Here is a 16,227-nt window from a genome sequence, read left to right on the forward strand (position 1 = left end):
AAGTCAAACAATTGAACAGCCAGCCGGTGTGTAAGAAAAATATGGCAATAAATAATAAAATGTGCATATAGGTCGATTCGTTCAGGAAGAATGTATATTTTTACAATGGGATTGGGGGTCGTCGCTTTTTCGCATCGACGTTCGGCAACCGAGCTGCACATAATACTTGACGAACAGCGTGTCGGATGTGTGGTCAAAGCAGACGCGCAATTTCAGCAAGCCCCCGTTGGCCAGATCCTGAGCAAGCAGTGAATTCTGAATTATATACAATAATTCAAGTGTCAATTTTTTTGCGTATCCAATCTCCTCCTATGTGTATGCTCTTAAAAGCAACAGCAATAAATAAAGGAAAAAATGAAGAGAAACAATAATTACAAAGTATAAAATTAGCACAAATATTAGCATATGTTGTACAAATGACAACGTGAAAGATATACACTGATTTCGGTCTTGTCCGAAGCTATTTTATTTCAGAAAACAAAGAATCTCAAAAGAATAGAATAAAGAAAAAAAACAATGACAGTATAGCGGTAGGATATTACGTGCAAAAAGCAATGGACCAGAAACAGAAGCGTGAAAAAATGAATAAATATATTAGATACACGGGCAAGGAATGGTCAGAAAGAGAAAAGCAATGTTTCTGTTTCCAAAAGTTGTTGACTGACAAAAGCAATTTTGCAAATGAAAAGAAGCTGCAGCAGACAGAAAAGTAACAACAAGTATTATCAATGATAACAACAAAATCAACTACACCAACAACAATAATAATAATAATAATAACAGCAGTAACAAAATAAAATAAAGCATTGAAGCAGATTTGGTATTTTTGCTAGGAAGTGTTTCAGGTTACCTGCTGCTGATTCGCAGTGAAAGGTGATCGACTGCGTGGGGTGGTGCTGAAACACGGAGAAGCTTTACCAAAATCTAGCCCTTGACAATGCCTATCATTAGCTAAACAAAAATACACCAAAACGTCAGTATTTTTGTTTCCATTTATATTCTTATTTTAGTTCATTAAAAATATAAAAGAAGGATTAAACAAATAAAATAGAACAAAACAGAATATTTCAAAGGGAAAAGTGATTTAGAAAATACATACAGATAATAAAGTCGCAACAAAACAATTGCTTACTTTGATCGAGTCCAGTTTTTCGTTGCAATGCTAATTTGGCTAAACGAGGATGTGCCAAATTGGACAAACAGCAATCACTTTCGTAACCCTTGTCCAAACTGCTACTTGGACCTTCTTCCAAACGATACACTTGATTTAAATTGGCATCGCTGAAATAAATATTAACAACAAAACAAATAATGAATAATAAAGCGGCTGAAGTGAATAAAAATACACCGCACCTTCGTAGAACAATCTCAAATTCCCCTTCTGTATTGTCAATAATCGATTGAACTTCTTCGTAAGTTTTGCCTGTCAACTTTATGCCATTCCATTCCAATATTTGATCGCCTAATAATAATAATAATAATAATAATATAATCAATGAAAACAGCAATGAAATTATATTACCTTCTTTCACTTCTTCCATCAAGTCTACCAAACCACCTTTATACACAGCAGCCACGTAAGCAACTAATTCGCCGTCAGAACCAGGTAAAATTTTACCACCAATAACACGCATACCTATGCCATGACCTGAAACAAAAATGAATTTGTTTGAAGTAGAATTGAATTTCCAGTTCCAAACAAGCAACATACCGGAACGATCACGAACGTCGCGCACAAGCAACAGCCGTTTGATATTAGCCGACAATGGAGATGAAGCCTGACGAAAAATCGACTTACCCTCCTCTAGCAAAATTTGTGACGATGCCTAGAAATGGAAAAAAACGCCCGCTTCAGTGCTTCTCTTTGTTCACATGAAAGGCATAAACTGAAAAAGTTCATCCGGCTAAATTTTGGCACGTTTTCTTTTCCACCCTCTTTTTTCAAAGCTCAATTTCCCTCTGCTGATAGTTGCCGCCGCAAATTCACATTACATTCTTTATTTTCTCTTAAACCTTCTTTCATTCCATTATTAAATGAAAACGCGTTTTATTTAAATCTAATTCGCTCTATGATACAAACAACCAGTCAAAATCACCAATTTGTATAAGTGAAGAGATTATTTCAGAAAAAAGAAGAGAATGATTTTTCTAAAAATAAAACTTATTAATGGAAATATAGCATTTGCATAGTCATGCTGCAGAATTAAATAAATTGCAAACAAATAAGCAGAAATTCTGAAAACAAAGCAAATAGAAATAGAAGGTAGATTAAAAGATAGATAGATTGATAGATTGATAACAAAATGAATACGATTTACACAGGGCAAATAAAGAAAAGCTCACAATAGGTCACGTTGATGTGGCTGGTAAAGATTAGGAACGTCAAATCTTACGCGTTGTCTATGATGATTTTCAACTGATGCGTTTTGCAGGCTTGAATCGATCAAATATGGATTATATGACTGTGTTTTCAAATCTGAAAAAACAAGAAAACAACAATTTTCATCTTCTACATCGACCATTCGAATAAATTGAACCGGATATTTGACTTCTCTTTCACACCTGCATCGTATTGAGCAGATTTGACGCCTGAATAAAGAGGCTCTTGATCCTGTTGTCTTCTGCTTCTTCTTCTTCTGCTGTTGAATGCCGGCTGCTGGGCTGTCATGGAACAATAGTCGCGTGTCGATGGGTAAGTTTCCATGGGGGCATCGGTGCGACAGCCGTGCAACGATAAACAATCGTTCAACGGTTCATCGTACTTGCCGTATGGGAGCCGACTGGCTATCGGTTCCATTACTGAACTCGGTCTACAGTTGAACTCAGTAGAGGAATCCGCATACGGCATGCATTTGGCAGTGGAACGGTCCTCGCAAAGGTTGCCATACCCGTCGTCCAGTGCACTGGAGCGACGTAGAAAATCGTTGTGCAAATAGTTCGCATAATGTGACAGCATACTGCTAGATCGGGGCGTGTTCACCTGCTCAGTTCCTGCTTCACCTGAAAAAAAGGAAAACATTTCATCAAACGTTTCGGAAAAAAAGAAGAAAAAGACAAAGCACGCATGCATGCATGCATGAGCAATTATCAATCTACTCACCAAATCTACGGCCTCTGCTGTAACCACGAAATGAGCATTCAGGTTGAGAATCGAGCGATTCGTAAAGATTGTTCAAATAGGGCAGTGACGAACTGAGCGATCTCTGACCATCAATGAACCAAGGTTTCTGATCCCGCCAAGTCAAAGTGCCGTAATTTGCACGATGAAACGCCGAATCTTGACCATCGGCAAACGAAGCCGTGTCTGATCTGTACAGTCGGTCGTACTTTTGATACGGTCTCAACGGATAGCTAGCAGAAAAGGAGGATGGTTCGTTGTCATAAAGGGCATTTCTTGACATTGGAGAATAATCGTACAGTCGATCGATGCGTGGAAGTGAACCGTAGTGGCCGGAAAAACGATTCGAAGAATACAACGAAGGTGTAATGTAATTGTTCAATTCCATCCCGTCGTCCATGTAGCGGTACGTAGAATCAGCTCTGTGGGGCGGCAAGTTGAACAAATCTTCATAAGAGCTGAACTTCTCTCTACGTCGCGCGATTTCACGACGAATTTTCGATCGTCTGCTTTCACGTGAAGCGAAATCATCATCAGCTGAGAAATAAGTAAACGATTTTGAATTCAAATTTCGCCACTTCATATTTCCCTCTGAACGACGTCTAGCCATCAAACGATCTTAATCATAATCACAAAATACAATTCGCAAAATACGACAACAATGAACAAACACAATATACCTTCATCAATTTCATCCGTGCTTGTCGATATTGTTCTGCAAGTTGGATCATCGCTAGTTGATACGCCTACATTTTTGTGCTTGCTCAAGAGAAGATCATCTTTTGGTTTAAATCGAACAAAATTTCCACTGTTCGTCGTTTCGGACGATTGTTGCACCGTTTGTGTACTTGCATCTTTGTATTTTTCCAAAACGTCTGACGTCTGAACGGTAAAATCGTTACGCTTGGTTTGCTAAAAAATATTAAAAAAACACACACACACTAAAAATGGCGATCCACAAAATTTTACAAATAGCAGTACCACTGAATCATCTTTTTTTACAAACGATTCCTTTTTGCGAACAAGTCGGCTATTATTCCACTGTTCTTCACCACTATAGCTACCGTAACGTGACGACTGGCCGTAAGAATTGCTGAATTCAGCTTTGGATGACTCTCGTTGTCGAATTGAAGATAAATAACGCGATCGATCAAAATGCACCACACAGCCGCGTACCATTTCTGGAGACAAGCCGCATCGAACCACTGACGGTGCTGAATCAACGCCAGCCGACTGCGGATACACACCAGTAGCCATATATCGCTGCAATAAACCCTCTCATTATCAACTGCCTCAATGAACAAAAAAATACATTGGACAAAGAATTGCATTTTTCACTTTGAAGTTTAGTTTAAAATTTCGACATTTCAATAATAAGAAGAAAAAGAAGAATATGCAACTAAAATGGTCAAAGAAATGGAATAACAATATAACATTGATAATTGAACAAGTGGCTTACTCCAACGACAAATTCTCGTTGATTGGCTTCAATTTCGGCCGCTTCCAATTTGTCCAGTCGTTTGGTAAGCGCTTCACGCAGTTCTTGCTTGAGTAGCACTCGTGCAAGCGTGGGCGGCAGCAGACGTCGACAATTGGTAGCCAGAGGCGTTGAATGCTGTGGCCGCAACGTTTGCCCAATGTTCTTCCACGAACTCGGCATGCTGATGACATTGTTGTAACTGCTTCCGCCAGTGATACCAGTGATGCCACTGCCGTTGGCCGTTGTCGTTGAAGAGCACACCGGTCCGGCCGACCAGATAATGTTGCACAACTGTTCGTCAACATCCTGAACAATACATTGTATTATTCTTTATTTTTCGCCTCAAATCGAATGGATTTTTTTTCACCTGTTGGTGTCGGTTGGAGGCAATTTTTGGTATATTCGGCAGTTTGCGGCGACCCATTTCACCGGGTGATGATTGGGCAAAGAATAGCCGTTCATTCTAAAAAAATTCATTAAAAAATGTTTATTATAAAAAAAGAAAAAAAGTATTTCAAAAACATCTTGTTCTGGCTTAAAAATCTATAATAAAATCTATCATTTTAGTCAGAGCAGCTCCAGGTTTTCCTCTTACATTTGCATGATAGGAATAATGCAATTAATAATGTGCAATTTTTTCCCTTTCATATGCAATAATAACGACAAAATAATAATAATAAGCGTTTTGCAAAACGATAAGTTTAGCCGAACGACGTGACCTACCCAGCTGTGAAAAGCAGCGCCGTGCACAATCGATGGAATTGAACAATTGTTGTTACCCTCTCTTTACACATATATAAATATATATATATATATCTTTCTTCCCCAAGCTGGCGCGAACTTTTCACAACGAAGCTGCAACAGCAAAAACTAGGCGAAAAAAAAATCAATCCTGCACACAATTAACTAACGGCAAACCGTTGTGAATCAAAGAAAACGATCTCTGGCGTTTGTGAAAACAAGAAAAACACTTTAATTTTTAGGGAAAGTTCATCTGCTGCTTACTTGAGAAAAGCAGTCAGCAGTCGTGTGAAATTTGAAAAATAATCAAATCTAATTATTCATCAATTATAGAAATCAGATGGATTTAGAAATTCATGAACAAATCACTGCCGTCATTAACACTTTCAAGTAGATTAATAATCCACAATTAAATAAATTTCAAATCAAACAAGATATATATATATATATATATAGTGGACAGTTGCAGAGTAGGAATTGCTAAATGAGAGAAAAAGTGCCACAAAGTGAGTGAAATGTTATGTTAAACATCAAACAACAATCAATAAGCCGAAGTTAAAAGTGTCAAATTGTGTAGCCGTTGAAATCGATAAAATGACACAGGCGGAAGTAGATATCAGCCACAGGTACAATTTCCACTTCATTTGCCCTCTCTCCCTCTCTTGTCTTTAATTTCAATCTTGACTTTACACAATAACACTTGATACTTACTGGATATTAAAGTAAATTACAATCATTAGCTGTTATTTCAATTATCCACAAAAATGCACATCTTCGTCAAAAAAAACAAAACTCGCCCCTTTTTCTATTAGAAAATCATTTGAAAAAATACCCAAATAATACAACAAATAATTGTATTCTTATCAAATATGAATAATAAAATGGAAATAAGAATATAAATGAAATTAAATTAAAATAAGATAAACATTTGAAAATAACTTTGAAATGAAAAAAAAATTACGAATGATATATAAAGAACAAAGATGAGTGAAAGTAAAGACGAATGATGAGGGGTTGGATGAATGAAGTATGAATAAGAAAATTCTCTTTTTTGAAGTCAATTACCACACTGTGTGCTATTGTAAAAATGCATGCGAATAAATTTGTACAAGAAATTAAAATTAAATACATACCAGAAATGTTTTGCCAGATTGCAGAGTATCGCCGCAGGAGGTGGAGGAGACGACTTTGGTCGGCGTTGGAATCGCAGAATCGATCAGACGAGACGACGGGTACGATGTCGACGAACATGCGGTCAAAGCAGACGTTGGTGTCGATTGTAGCGCCGTCTGCAAACTACCAGCCCGCAAATCGGTTTCGTTTTTGATACAGTTGAGCAACATTGCCGGTGAACGTTTCAAACGTGAAACAAACGGACCTGTGCCCGAACATTCGACCACAGCCTCGTCATCATCTGCTTCATTTGTTGTTATTAGTGTCGTTGCTGGTGCTGTTGTTGCCGTTGTACAGAGCGTGGTGGCGGCAGAATACAGCGGCAAACGGCTGCTTGGATCCGAAACATCCATATCAACCGTCCGAACAACTGGCAGAGCAAAACTGACCGCCACAGTGGAAGACGAGGGTGTGTCCGACTTCTTCTGCCCGGCCAGTATCGTCCAAGTGCTGCTGCTGCTGCTGCTGTGAACCGGCTTGAAAGCGGTACCGTTCAAGCTGCCACTGACCATTGAATCGTTCACATCAGTGGACAGTGGAACGTCAGCGCTGTGACGCCTGCCGCCTGTCGGTTTGTTAGATGTTTCTTGGTGGATCGATTTTTCAATTTTGGCATCTCTAAAATCAAGCGCCGCTTTTCAAATTTCACAAAACAGAAAAAAGGAACAAGATCCAAAATTAGATACTGTTCACATTTTGAACTAAGAAGTTCAATTAATTTAAAAAGAATCCATAACATAATAATAATAATAATTCGACCTGTGAACAATCATCATTGGAGCAAAGAAAAAAATAAAATAATCAAACAACGCATCACAGAGGATGATGGTATTGGTGTATTCGTTGTTCCAAACGATAAGGTTCTTGTAGGATTATATTAAAAAATGCAATTGAATAAGTAATAATGACCAATAAGTAGACAACAAAAATACATCAAAATTGGAAAAAAACAGTCCCATATAACATCTGTTATTAATTTACTCGCAATTCTGCAGCTGTCAAGCCCATTTCGTTTGAATTCTTTTGAAAAAAATCGATAAAGTTGTGAAGTATTCATCAATGTGTGCTGTTGTTTTTATACACAAAAGTATTGAAAAGTGCTTTTCTCCTGTTTTGACAAAAAGGAAAACAAACAATAAATTATCTCCAATCAAGAAAAATTGTTTGTCTAAAGGGATGTCTGAAAGTTGAAGCTAGCTAACTAGCTAATCGATCCAAACAAACGACAAAACGCGTACACAAAACCAAGCCTATCTATCCATCTGCTTTGTTGTGTTGCAGTAATGAATCAATCTCACATCATTCAGTCATGATATTTCTCCTCCATAAATAACATAAGGTTATATAATGAAATAAAATTCTACAAAAATAGATGATTCAAAATAGAAAACGCTATATGCATCTGATGATGATGATAACATTGTTGTAAACGAATAAAAAATGATAATTTCAACAAACAATCTCACCTTGAAATCGAATATTGGCTCGGCGGAGGAGGAGGTGGAGCTATTCGAACTGGCTTTGGTGTGAAAGTGCTGTTACTTTGTTGCACTGCTGTTAGTGTATGCGACTTGCTAGCAGTGATTGAAGTTGTAGTTGTAGAGGTGGTTGAAGTCGCAAAAAAATGTTGTACAAGAACATCAGAACTCACGGTCGAAGTCAATTGTTCAGTGCTTGCATTGCCGGAAGTTTGCATCTGTTGAGCGGGACGATCAAGACCAACATAACTGTTTGGCAGAGGAGAAGAAAAGCTGGTCAGCTGTGATTTCGACGATGAACTGCTAAGCGTGGATGACCGAGAGGCAGAAATTGCTGAAACATCTACTGTTAAACATCTTTCGATTGACCACAATGCATTTCAATCAATATCGACATTAAACCAATATTATTAATATTAACTTGTCTGATATGACGCTGTAACCGAAAAAGTATACGCATTCTCACAAGTGATATAAGTTCTAAAATGAAGCTATTCAAAATATATTTCTCATTCTTTCGTATGCATAAAACTCGCATTGTTTTATAATAAACAGCATTCACTATATATTGATTATGTAAAAACAATAATGTAAATTTAAAAGATAATAATGCAATTATTGCATTATTATACGAATAATGCAAATTATAAAATTTCACTACCTGCCATATATGCAGTTTTATTTTTACCATCTTGATTAAGCTCCATGACTTCTTCGTCATCTTCCAAAATTGTGTAAACAGGTCCAGGGCGATGGATATAAAATGGTTGTGTATTGTAATAGCGCATCGCCTAAACATGAAAAACACAACAGAAACAATATTTCATATGCAGTTGCTGTTGAATAAAAATCAGCAAAAGGAAAAAAGTCAATGCCAACCAACCTGCGCATAGTCTATCGAATCTTCTTGGGCATTATTGCTGTTAGTACTTTGACAACTCTGCTCTGGTGGAACAATTTTGCCAAATATTTCCTCGCCTATGCTGAGTTGAACATCACTGGGAGAAGCTAAATAATATTCACATTTAATTCAAAGAACAAAAAGAACCACTTAAATATTTATTCACTTTCACCTTGTTCGGTTAATTTTTCAAAAGTCGGCGACTGCCCTACGCTTATTGGTACGGTTTTGAACGGATCCGTTTCAAAATTTCCTTTATCAAAATGTCCGGTGTGTTGATCATGATGATCGACTTTCCTAATTCAAATAAAATTAATAATTTTCAAACCACAAGTTTCAAAAAAAATAGAAATTGCTCATTCAGTTTCATTTCAATTCTTACCCCTCGTGCTTAGTATCGTCACACTGATCGAAATTATTCATAAAATGTTTTTCAATATCTCGAAACACTTTATAGCATTGTTTGGAATTGCTGGTAGAAAATTCTTGATCAAAATCGAGCTGCTTCACTGGCGACGAGGGTACTTCAATGACCACGTCCGGATAACTGTCAGAAGAATCACTAGCTTGATCGGAAATATCCGAATCAACTTCCTGTAATGAAACGTGTAACGTGAGAAGAACAGTTAGAGCGTCGTTAATTGATAAATTGCATTTCAAACTAGCAACGCAATACTATTTTTGCATATATATATATATATATATATATATATTTATTTATTTATTTATTTATTTATTAAAATTTTTATTTGTTTATCACGACTGAGCTGCTCATGATAATTGATCTACCGATCACATTTTACATGGAACAGCCACTAACAGCTCAACTATAATCACCGACTGCTTTCGCATCCATAAAATAACTATTTAATGAAATTGCTAAAAATTTCAAATTCAATAACTTTAAATTGAGTGCAATTAATTACACAACTAACAAAAAAAATAAAACATCATAGCAAGAAGAGAAAAAGCTCCATACCTGAGATTTTTCAAACGTCAGTTTCGAATTATCATCTTCAGAAATGGCTTTTGATTTCGTCGCTATAAAAATATCCAATTACTGAACCAATAAACGCAAAATGCATATGCATCGCGATCGGGCATTACCATCACAATACCAGCGACCATTGGTTTCGGCAATATTTGAATCGCATATGCCACATAACCATACTTTGCGCTAAATTATAAACATTTAAACAATAATTTTTATACATTACAACTGAAAAACATCGTTTGTTATAAAATTACTGCATGCATATCATATTATTTTATATGCAACAACTTCTTCATGAACAAACACTCTAATCAAAAAGAAAAACAAAAGAAATGAAGCAATGAGTAACTGGATTATATAATTACCCCATTTTGTTCGACAACATGACCACATTTCGAACACACAGTCAAACCACAGTTGCCGCATGGCTGACCATTGATGCTAACGCCATCAGGACGTACGTGGACTTCGGCCATCTGGCATAATGGACACATCTGCCAATCCTCGACTGAATCTGCTGATTGATTATTTTGCAACAAAAATTCAGATTCAATTTCTCTAAAAAATGAATAAATAAACAACCAATGCAAATCATATGCATAAAAAAAGAAACATAAAGAAGTACGTTATTCTTTTTTGGGCATCTTCGTCGAACTGTTCGCTGGATACCTCACTGCTGTCGTACATTTGCGTGCATGCTGACGAGTCCGGTGCAGAATCTTCAACGGTGAACAATTTTGTAATTTCATCTGCACCACTGGTCGCTATGGACTGTTGCGGTGGATATTTCAAAGGTGTCGACTCGCTAGGCAGAGGTAGGGTTTCAACTTCTTCAATTTTAGGAGTGGAATCCTTGCCCGCTTGGGATATTTCTTGGGGCCCATCTATTTCTCCGAACAGTTGCTGCGATTGTAGAGGCTCAGAAGACCAGAAACTCTGTTCAGCGATCAAATGGAACTTTTCCTGCTCGCCTGGTTCAACTTTTTCCACAATGTCCAACTGGCGCTTTTGGCCGCTGACGTGAAACGATTTTGTCAACTGATCATCAGCTAAAATTAGAACAAAATGAAAAATGAGAAAGCAAAGTAATTTTTTTTCTTCAGATAAATTAATGAAATTTTCCAATGCATTAGGAAAATGTTCATCTACTAAAATCGTTAACCTTGTTCGACAATCACAGAAGTAATCAACCTCTGCGAAAAAATGCCATCTTCGATGAACGGGTTGATCCTCCGTCTGGGACTTAGCGGAGCTTTCACCGTATCAACGCCCAATTTACGACTGCTGTCGTAGGTGATCAGGAACTGAGCCCCGTCACTTCCCACTCTGTAAAATTCATCTTCCGGACTGCAACGGCTACTGTATCCTGTGTCTTCGGTCGAATCACTGTTACAGGATACGCGAAACGTGTTCGAAACCACGGGACTAGGCTGAATTCCCTTTTTGCCAACAACCGTTGCCGCCGTTGATTTCATCATAGCCTATAAAATTATTGAAAATCAGAATAAACAAAGAAAACGGTAAATCGCATTAGTTGAAATCAAATCCACTTTTGGTGGATGAAAAACAATGTTTTAATTATTTAACTAAATTATTAAATAAAAGTTATGATTGAATTTTGAAAAATTTTCAAAAAAAAGCATAATCATTCAGAACATTATGTTATGATATTGAAAAGTTGAATTATGGAAATTTTCAGCAAGACGACCTACGAAACAATTTTTGCACAAGCAACATTCAAGTGTACATCATAGATTGCACGATATTTGCATATGATTGTGATAAATATGAAAATATTTGCAGTTTCGACGTTTGCAAAGAGTATAATGCCGGCTCAAAACAAAACAATCTCCTCCAGACAATAATTTGAAGAAAAGAAAGAAAAATTAAGATTAAAAATTAATACGCTGCGCCCAATTCTGCTTTTATTATTATTAGACCACAGCTACATTTTGTGCATTTTGCTAAGCGAGTGTGCAACGAACGAAGAGAGAAATTCGCTGCTGTTTCAACAATTATTGGTGTCGATTCGACAGCAAACCGCAACCAATGCCTACAGAATCAATGCAAAATAAGCAAAAAAAAGCCAACTTACCGAACTGTTGTTGTTGTTGTCAGCTTTATCGACTTCCAATGCCGACCATTGGTCAGATGACTTGTTGCTGTTAGCCAAAGCGTTGTCGGCATTGATGGCCGACGACGAGGGTGATTTTGGTGGAACTGTACACGGCTGGTTGTTGCTGTTGAATGAATCTTGAGACATGGAGACGACGCTGGATGAGGAGAAGGACGAGGCGACCGAATCGGTTGCCTTTTTCAAAGCAGCTTCAGTGCTTTTCTTGACCGACGTGGCGAAGCTGGAAAAATCGACCTTCGGCCGGCTGAACAAGCCACCGAAATTTTTCAACGATTTTCCACCAAAGCCGTCCAACGTTGCAGATGCTATTTTATTTGCAGATTGGAGCTTAGCTTGCGACGCTGCCGGCATGCTGAACGGTTGTTTGACAGAGCGACTAGTCGTTTCTGTTAGGGAACGTCTGGTTTGACGTTCAATTACTGCACTCGATGCAGCAACGGCAATATTGGATATTCCAAAGCTGTCAGCATGGTCGGCTACAGTTGCAAATGTTTTTTCCGCTTGTGAAATAATTTTCTCATCCACTCCGAACGTATCATCATCACTAGACGGTATTGGTTCAGCTAATGCCGTAGAAAGCTGCTCATCAACAGAAGCATCGATAGCTAATTGTTGTTCATTATCATTATTAAATTTTTCTTCATCAACTTCTTCATCCGGTTCTTCCACAGGCACTAATTCAGAAATAGCTTGATCATCGGCAAAAGATGCACCGTCTAAAAACGGATTCGAACTTTCATCCCCGTAAAACGTTTGGCTTGATGCTTCTTCGTCCATTTCAACGCCCGACGCTTTATTCATAACGCTAAAACAAATATTTCAGTTAGTTGCTCACGAAAAAAACATTTTTTGTCATAATTTATAAATTATCACTTCACAAACTGTTGTAAATTTGCTATATAAATTTATAAATAAATTTAAAACTAACTGCCTAGGGAATAATACGAAAGGGTCCAGAAATATCTTGTTCAACATTAATGAAAATATTGATTGCAGAATGTTGTTTTGCAATACATTTATAAACATACATACATATACCTATTATAAATACATATTCTTTATAAGAAATAAGAAATTTTGTTTCAAACAACAAGAACATTCAAAAACAGTAACTGTTTGAATATTTTCTTCAAAAAATATTTATAAAAAATCAATTGCAAATTGAATCTGTTTACTATTATTTCGTTAACTAATGCAAAATCTGCAAAGTTTGCTTTCAACTAAAAAAATTATTCAAAATCAATCAATAACTCAGTGTAATCAATTGTTAATAAAAAAGATTATAAAACTGATCCTACGTGAACTATAGAAAATACACAATGAAAAAAAACAAAAGAAGAAGAAGAATGCGCCAATTCAAACATTAACTTCATGAAAAATTAATAATTATCAAGCTTTTCAGCTAGCTGATTTCTGATCAAAAAATGCGCAGTGCTTTTTCTTTTTCATACTGACATATATTCTCATTCCAAGGCAAAACCTCACATTATTATTATTATTATTACTATTGATCTGCTAATCAAGAATCAATACCGCAGAAAATGAGAAATAACAATAAACAAACAAATAAAACAATAAGCAAAACTAAACATGAAAAACGGATTGATTGTAGTCATTTCAGAAAACATGACAATTTAGCAATTGTCGCCAAATCAGCTCAGCTTGCCTGCAAACGAAACTCAATTTAATAACAACCTAATCTGCTCATCCAAACTCCAGCACTGGCTGATTGGGAAAATGAAATTCGCACGATTCAACATTTTACCTTCAATACAATTATTGAATGGTCTCATTTCTCCTCTTCTTCTTCTTCCTTTTTTGTTCTCATTCTCATTTTTATAAAGCTAAACTACTATATAATGTTGAAAAAAAAGAGATGAATAAATAGTCAAAAAAGGAGAGAGGGAGAAACCGAAACAATATTGAAACTATGTTAGTGAAATTAACTATACAACATATTATTATTATTATTATTGCCTATTGAAATTTCCAACTTTTATTGTATGGAAGCTTGATCATAAGTGCAGATACTTTGATTTCAAAAAGAATTAATTACGAAAGCGCAAATGTTCAACACATAGACTAAACTTCACGCGAGGGATTCAGCCAATGGAGTGGATTCAGCAGCGGTTTTTATCTAAAAGCTGATTATTGTATTTATACGGAAGCTTTCAGCTTGTCACGAACAATCAATGCTGGCCGTGATAGTTTTCCAATAACAAGTTGGGAGGGCTGTTTAACGCCCTCCTGTCGATGCTTTATAGATTAAAGATTGGGAAAACGTGTTCAAGCATAAAGTAGAACAAATTTCGAATCATTGCAATTAATTTGAAAAATTCAATTTCAAGTGAAAAACAATTTTTAATAATTAATGAATACTTTTTTTCACTTACCTTTGATCCGTTTCGTTTGAAGAGAGTTCAATCTCTTGGGTTTGCAAAAGTGGTTCAACGTTTGTCCATTCGGTTGGGTCGGTTTGATCGTAATTGAAAAGTGATGAAGCAGTAGTGTCGGCCGCGGGCGGTGGACTCGAAGCCGCTGGTTCGGTTTGGTAAATTGGCCTCTCATTCGACTGGCTGAAAGAGACCACTGTCGCTTGGTCATTATCATCATCATCTTCTTCTTCTTCTTCTTCTTCTTCATGTTCGCCTTCAACAGCGGTCAAAGTAATCGACGGGGTTGTGGTTGGTTCGTCGACTTCGATGCTTTTCCGAATCGGCGCCGTAAAAGATTCACCCGCATATTCGCAGTTCCACTCGTCACCACTGGACGACGGAGATTCGTCACCCCCACCAGTGGCAGCAAGCTGCAAATCTTCCTGATCGCCCGGTATTTGCACTACTGGTTCAACGACGTCTTGTGTATCCGATTCAGGAGACGAATAATGCTCAAGTTCGTCAAGACTATCTTCCTCATGTTCTTCATCTGCATGTTGTTGCTGTCTTTCATCTTCCGCTTCTTCTCGTTCTAGTTCATTTGCATCGCTTTCATCAACAGCACCGTTGGAATTGGTCGACGGCGAGTGGACAACAATGGTCGGCTGCTCTTCAATAGATTCCTGACTGGTCAATAGCCGCTCTTGTCCAATTTCAGCGAGTCCGTCTAGCCGCATATCGGCCGGCGTCACTTCACTCAAGCCGATTTGATCCAGATCAGGAATTGGTCCACTGTCGTCGTCGTCATCGTCGGATGTATCATCGGCACCTTCGGTTTCAGTGGACGAGGCAGACGAAGGACGAGATGGCAAGGTCGATGGTGCCAGTGATGGTGGCGGCAACGATGCAGTCGCGTCAACAGTGGAAGCGGTCGACCTAGGCAGCACCATAGGCTGTTGCGACAGTTTGGAATCTTCATCCGCAGCGCGCCTTTGCACAGCCAAAATGTGCGCCCGTTCAACTTCGGACAGACCCGCCAACGGATCCACCGTCGCATTAAACTGAGGTGCCAATACCTGCGTCCGCAGTTGACTGGCCGTATGACTGACCGCGTGAGTGATACCACCGAACACTTTGCCAAACATCTCGTCCAAGTTTTTGATTCTTGTTTTTTTGCTTATTACTTTCTCAAATGCTAATGCTTCACTGTCTCATTAAGTAAGTTAACCAACTCTGGGCAGAATGAAGCGCTCAATGACGGCTGCTTCGACAGAGCCGGCTGGCGGAAATGGTGGCAGCCAGTCGAACTCCCATTCGAGTAGTCGGTAGACGTTTGTGAATCGATCGATGCGCACAAGCCAGTGTGCGGCATCTTTATTCACTGCTCCAGTCCGACTGAAAAGTCGATAAAAGCGTGCACGAATCAACACCACAAAATATCAATCAATCGCACCCAACATGCCTGGAACCTCTGCCCTCAACCGTCTGACCAAAACACATACAAACATCCTAAACTGAAAATCAAAAATGCTACATCATTCAATGCGACCAATTTTCATTCATTGAAAAAAAATTCTTTTTTATAACAAATGAGAAAAAGTATTCATTGCTTGTATGCATTTTCAACATTTATGACAGATTAAAAATTTTTTTAAGTAAAACATTAAAATCATAATCAAAGACACAATTTTCTCATATCAAGCAGAAAAATATAGATCTATTTGAAAAATTTCCATTTCACCTCTTGCACTTGCTGATCACAATCATTGCCAGATCTTCAATCAGGCGTCTAATTTCAACTCACATGCTTGGAATCACCGCATTTCATTT

The 16,227-nt window shown here is 37.6% G+C and overlaps 2 protein-coding genes across 2 annotated transcripts; both read right to left on the minus strand.

Moving 5' to 3' along the window:
- Positions 1-81: 81 nt before the first annotated feature.
- Tsp_02949 (putative PDZ domain protein) lies at positions 82-7,520 on the minus strand. The gene is made up of 19 exons (XM_003379235.1): positions 7,494-7,520; positions 7,320-7,375; positions 6,473-7,130; positions 5,941-6,005; positions 5,322-5,382; positions 5,121-5,141; positions 4,966-5,061; positions 4,578-4,904; positions 4,061-4,381; positions 3,799-4,030; positions 3,101-3,736; positions 2,563-3,000; positions 2,394-2,476; positions 1,712-1,826; positions 1,523-1,648; positions 1,354-1,462; positions 1,133-1,281; positions 851-951; positions 82-255 (listed from the first exon to the last, which is right to left on the minus strand). The coding sequence occupies exons 1-19, from the start codon at positions 7,518-7,520 to the stop codon at positions 82-84; spliced, it is 3,795 nt and encodes a 1,264-aa protein (XP_003379283.1).
- A 454-nt stretch (positions 7,521-7,974) lies between these two features.
- Tsp_02950 (hypothetical protein) lies at positions 7,975-16,225 on the minus strand. The gene is given in 17 exon segments (XM_003379236.1): positions 7,975-8,324; positions 8,679-8,781; positions 8,874-8,998; positions 9,064-9,188; positions 9,274-9,485; positions 9,871-9,932; positions 9,953-10,068; positions 10,190-10,233; positions 10,251-10,443; positions 10,511-10,934; positions 11,048-11,366; positions 11,981-12,827; positions 14,416-14,598; positions 14,698-15,584; positions 15,630-15,792; positions 15,856-15,911; positions 16,202-16,225. 17 exon segments carry the CDS (start codon positions 16,223-16,225, stop codon positions 7,975-7,977), a joined length of 4,233 nt encoding a protein of 1,410 aa, XP_003379284.1.
- Positions 16,226-16,227: the final 2 nt, after the last annotated feature.

Source organism: Trichinella spiralis (genome assembly GCF_000181795.1).
Source record: "Trichinella spiralis strain ISS 195 chromosome Unknown Scfld2, whole genome shotgun sequence".
In the NCBI taxonomy this organism is placed as follows: domain Eukaryota; kingdom Metazoa; phylum Nematoda; class Enoplea; order Trichinellida; family Trichinellidae; genus Trichinella; species Trichinella spiralis.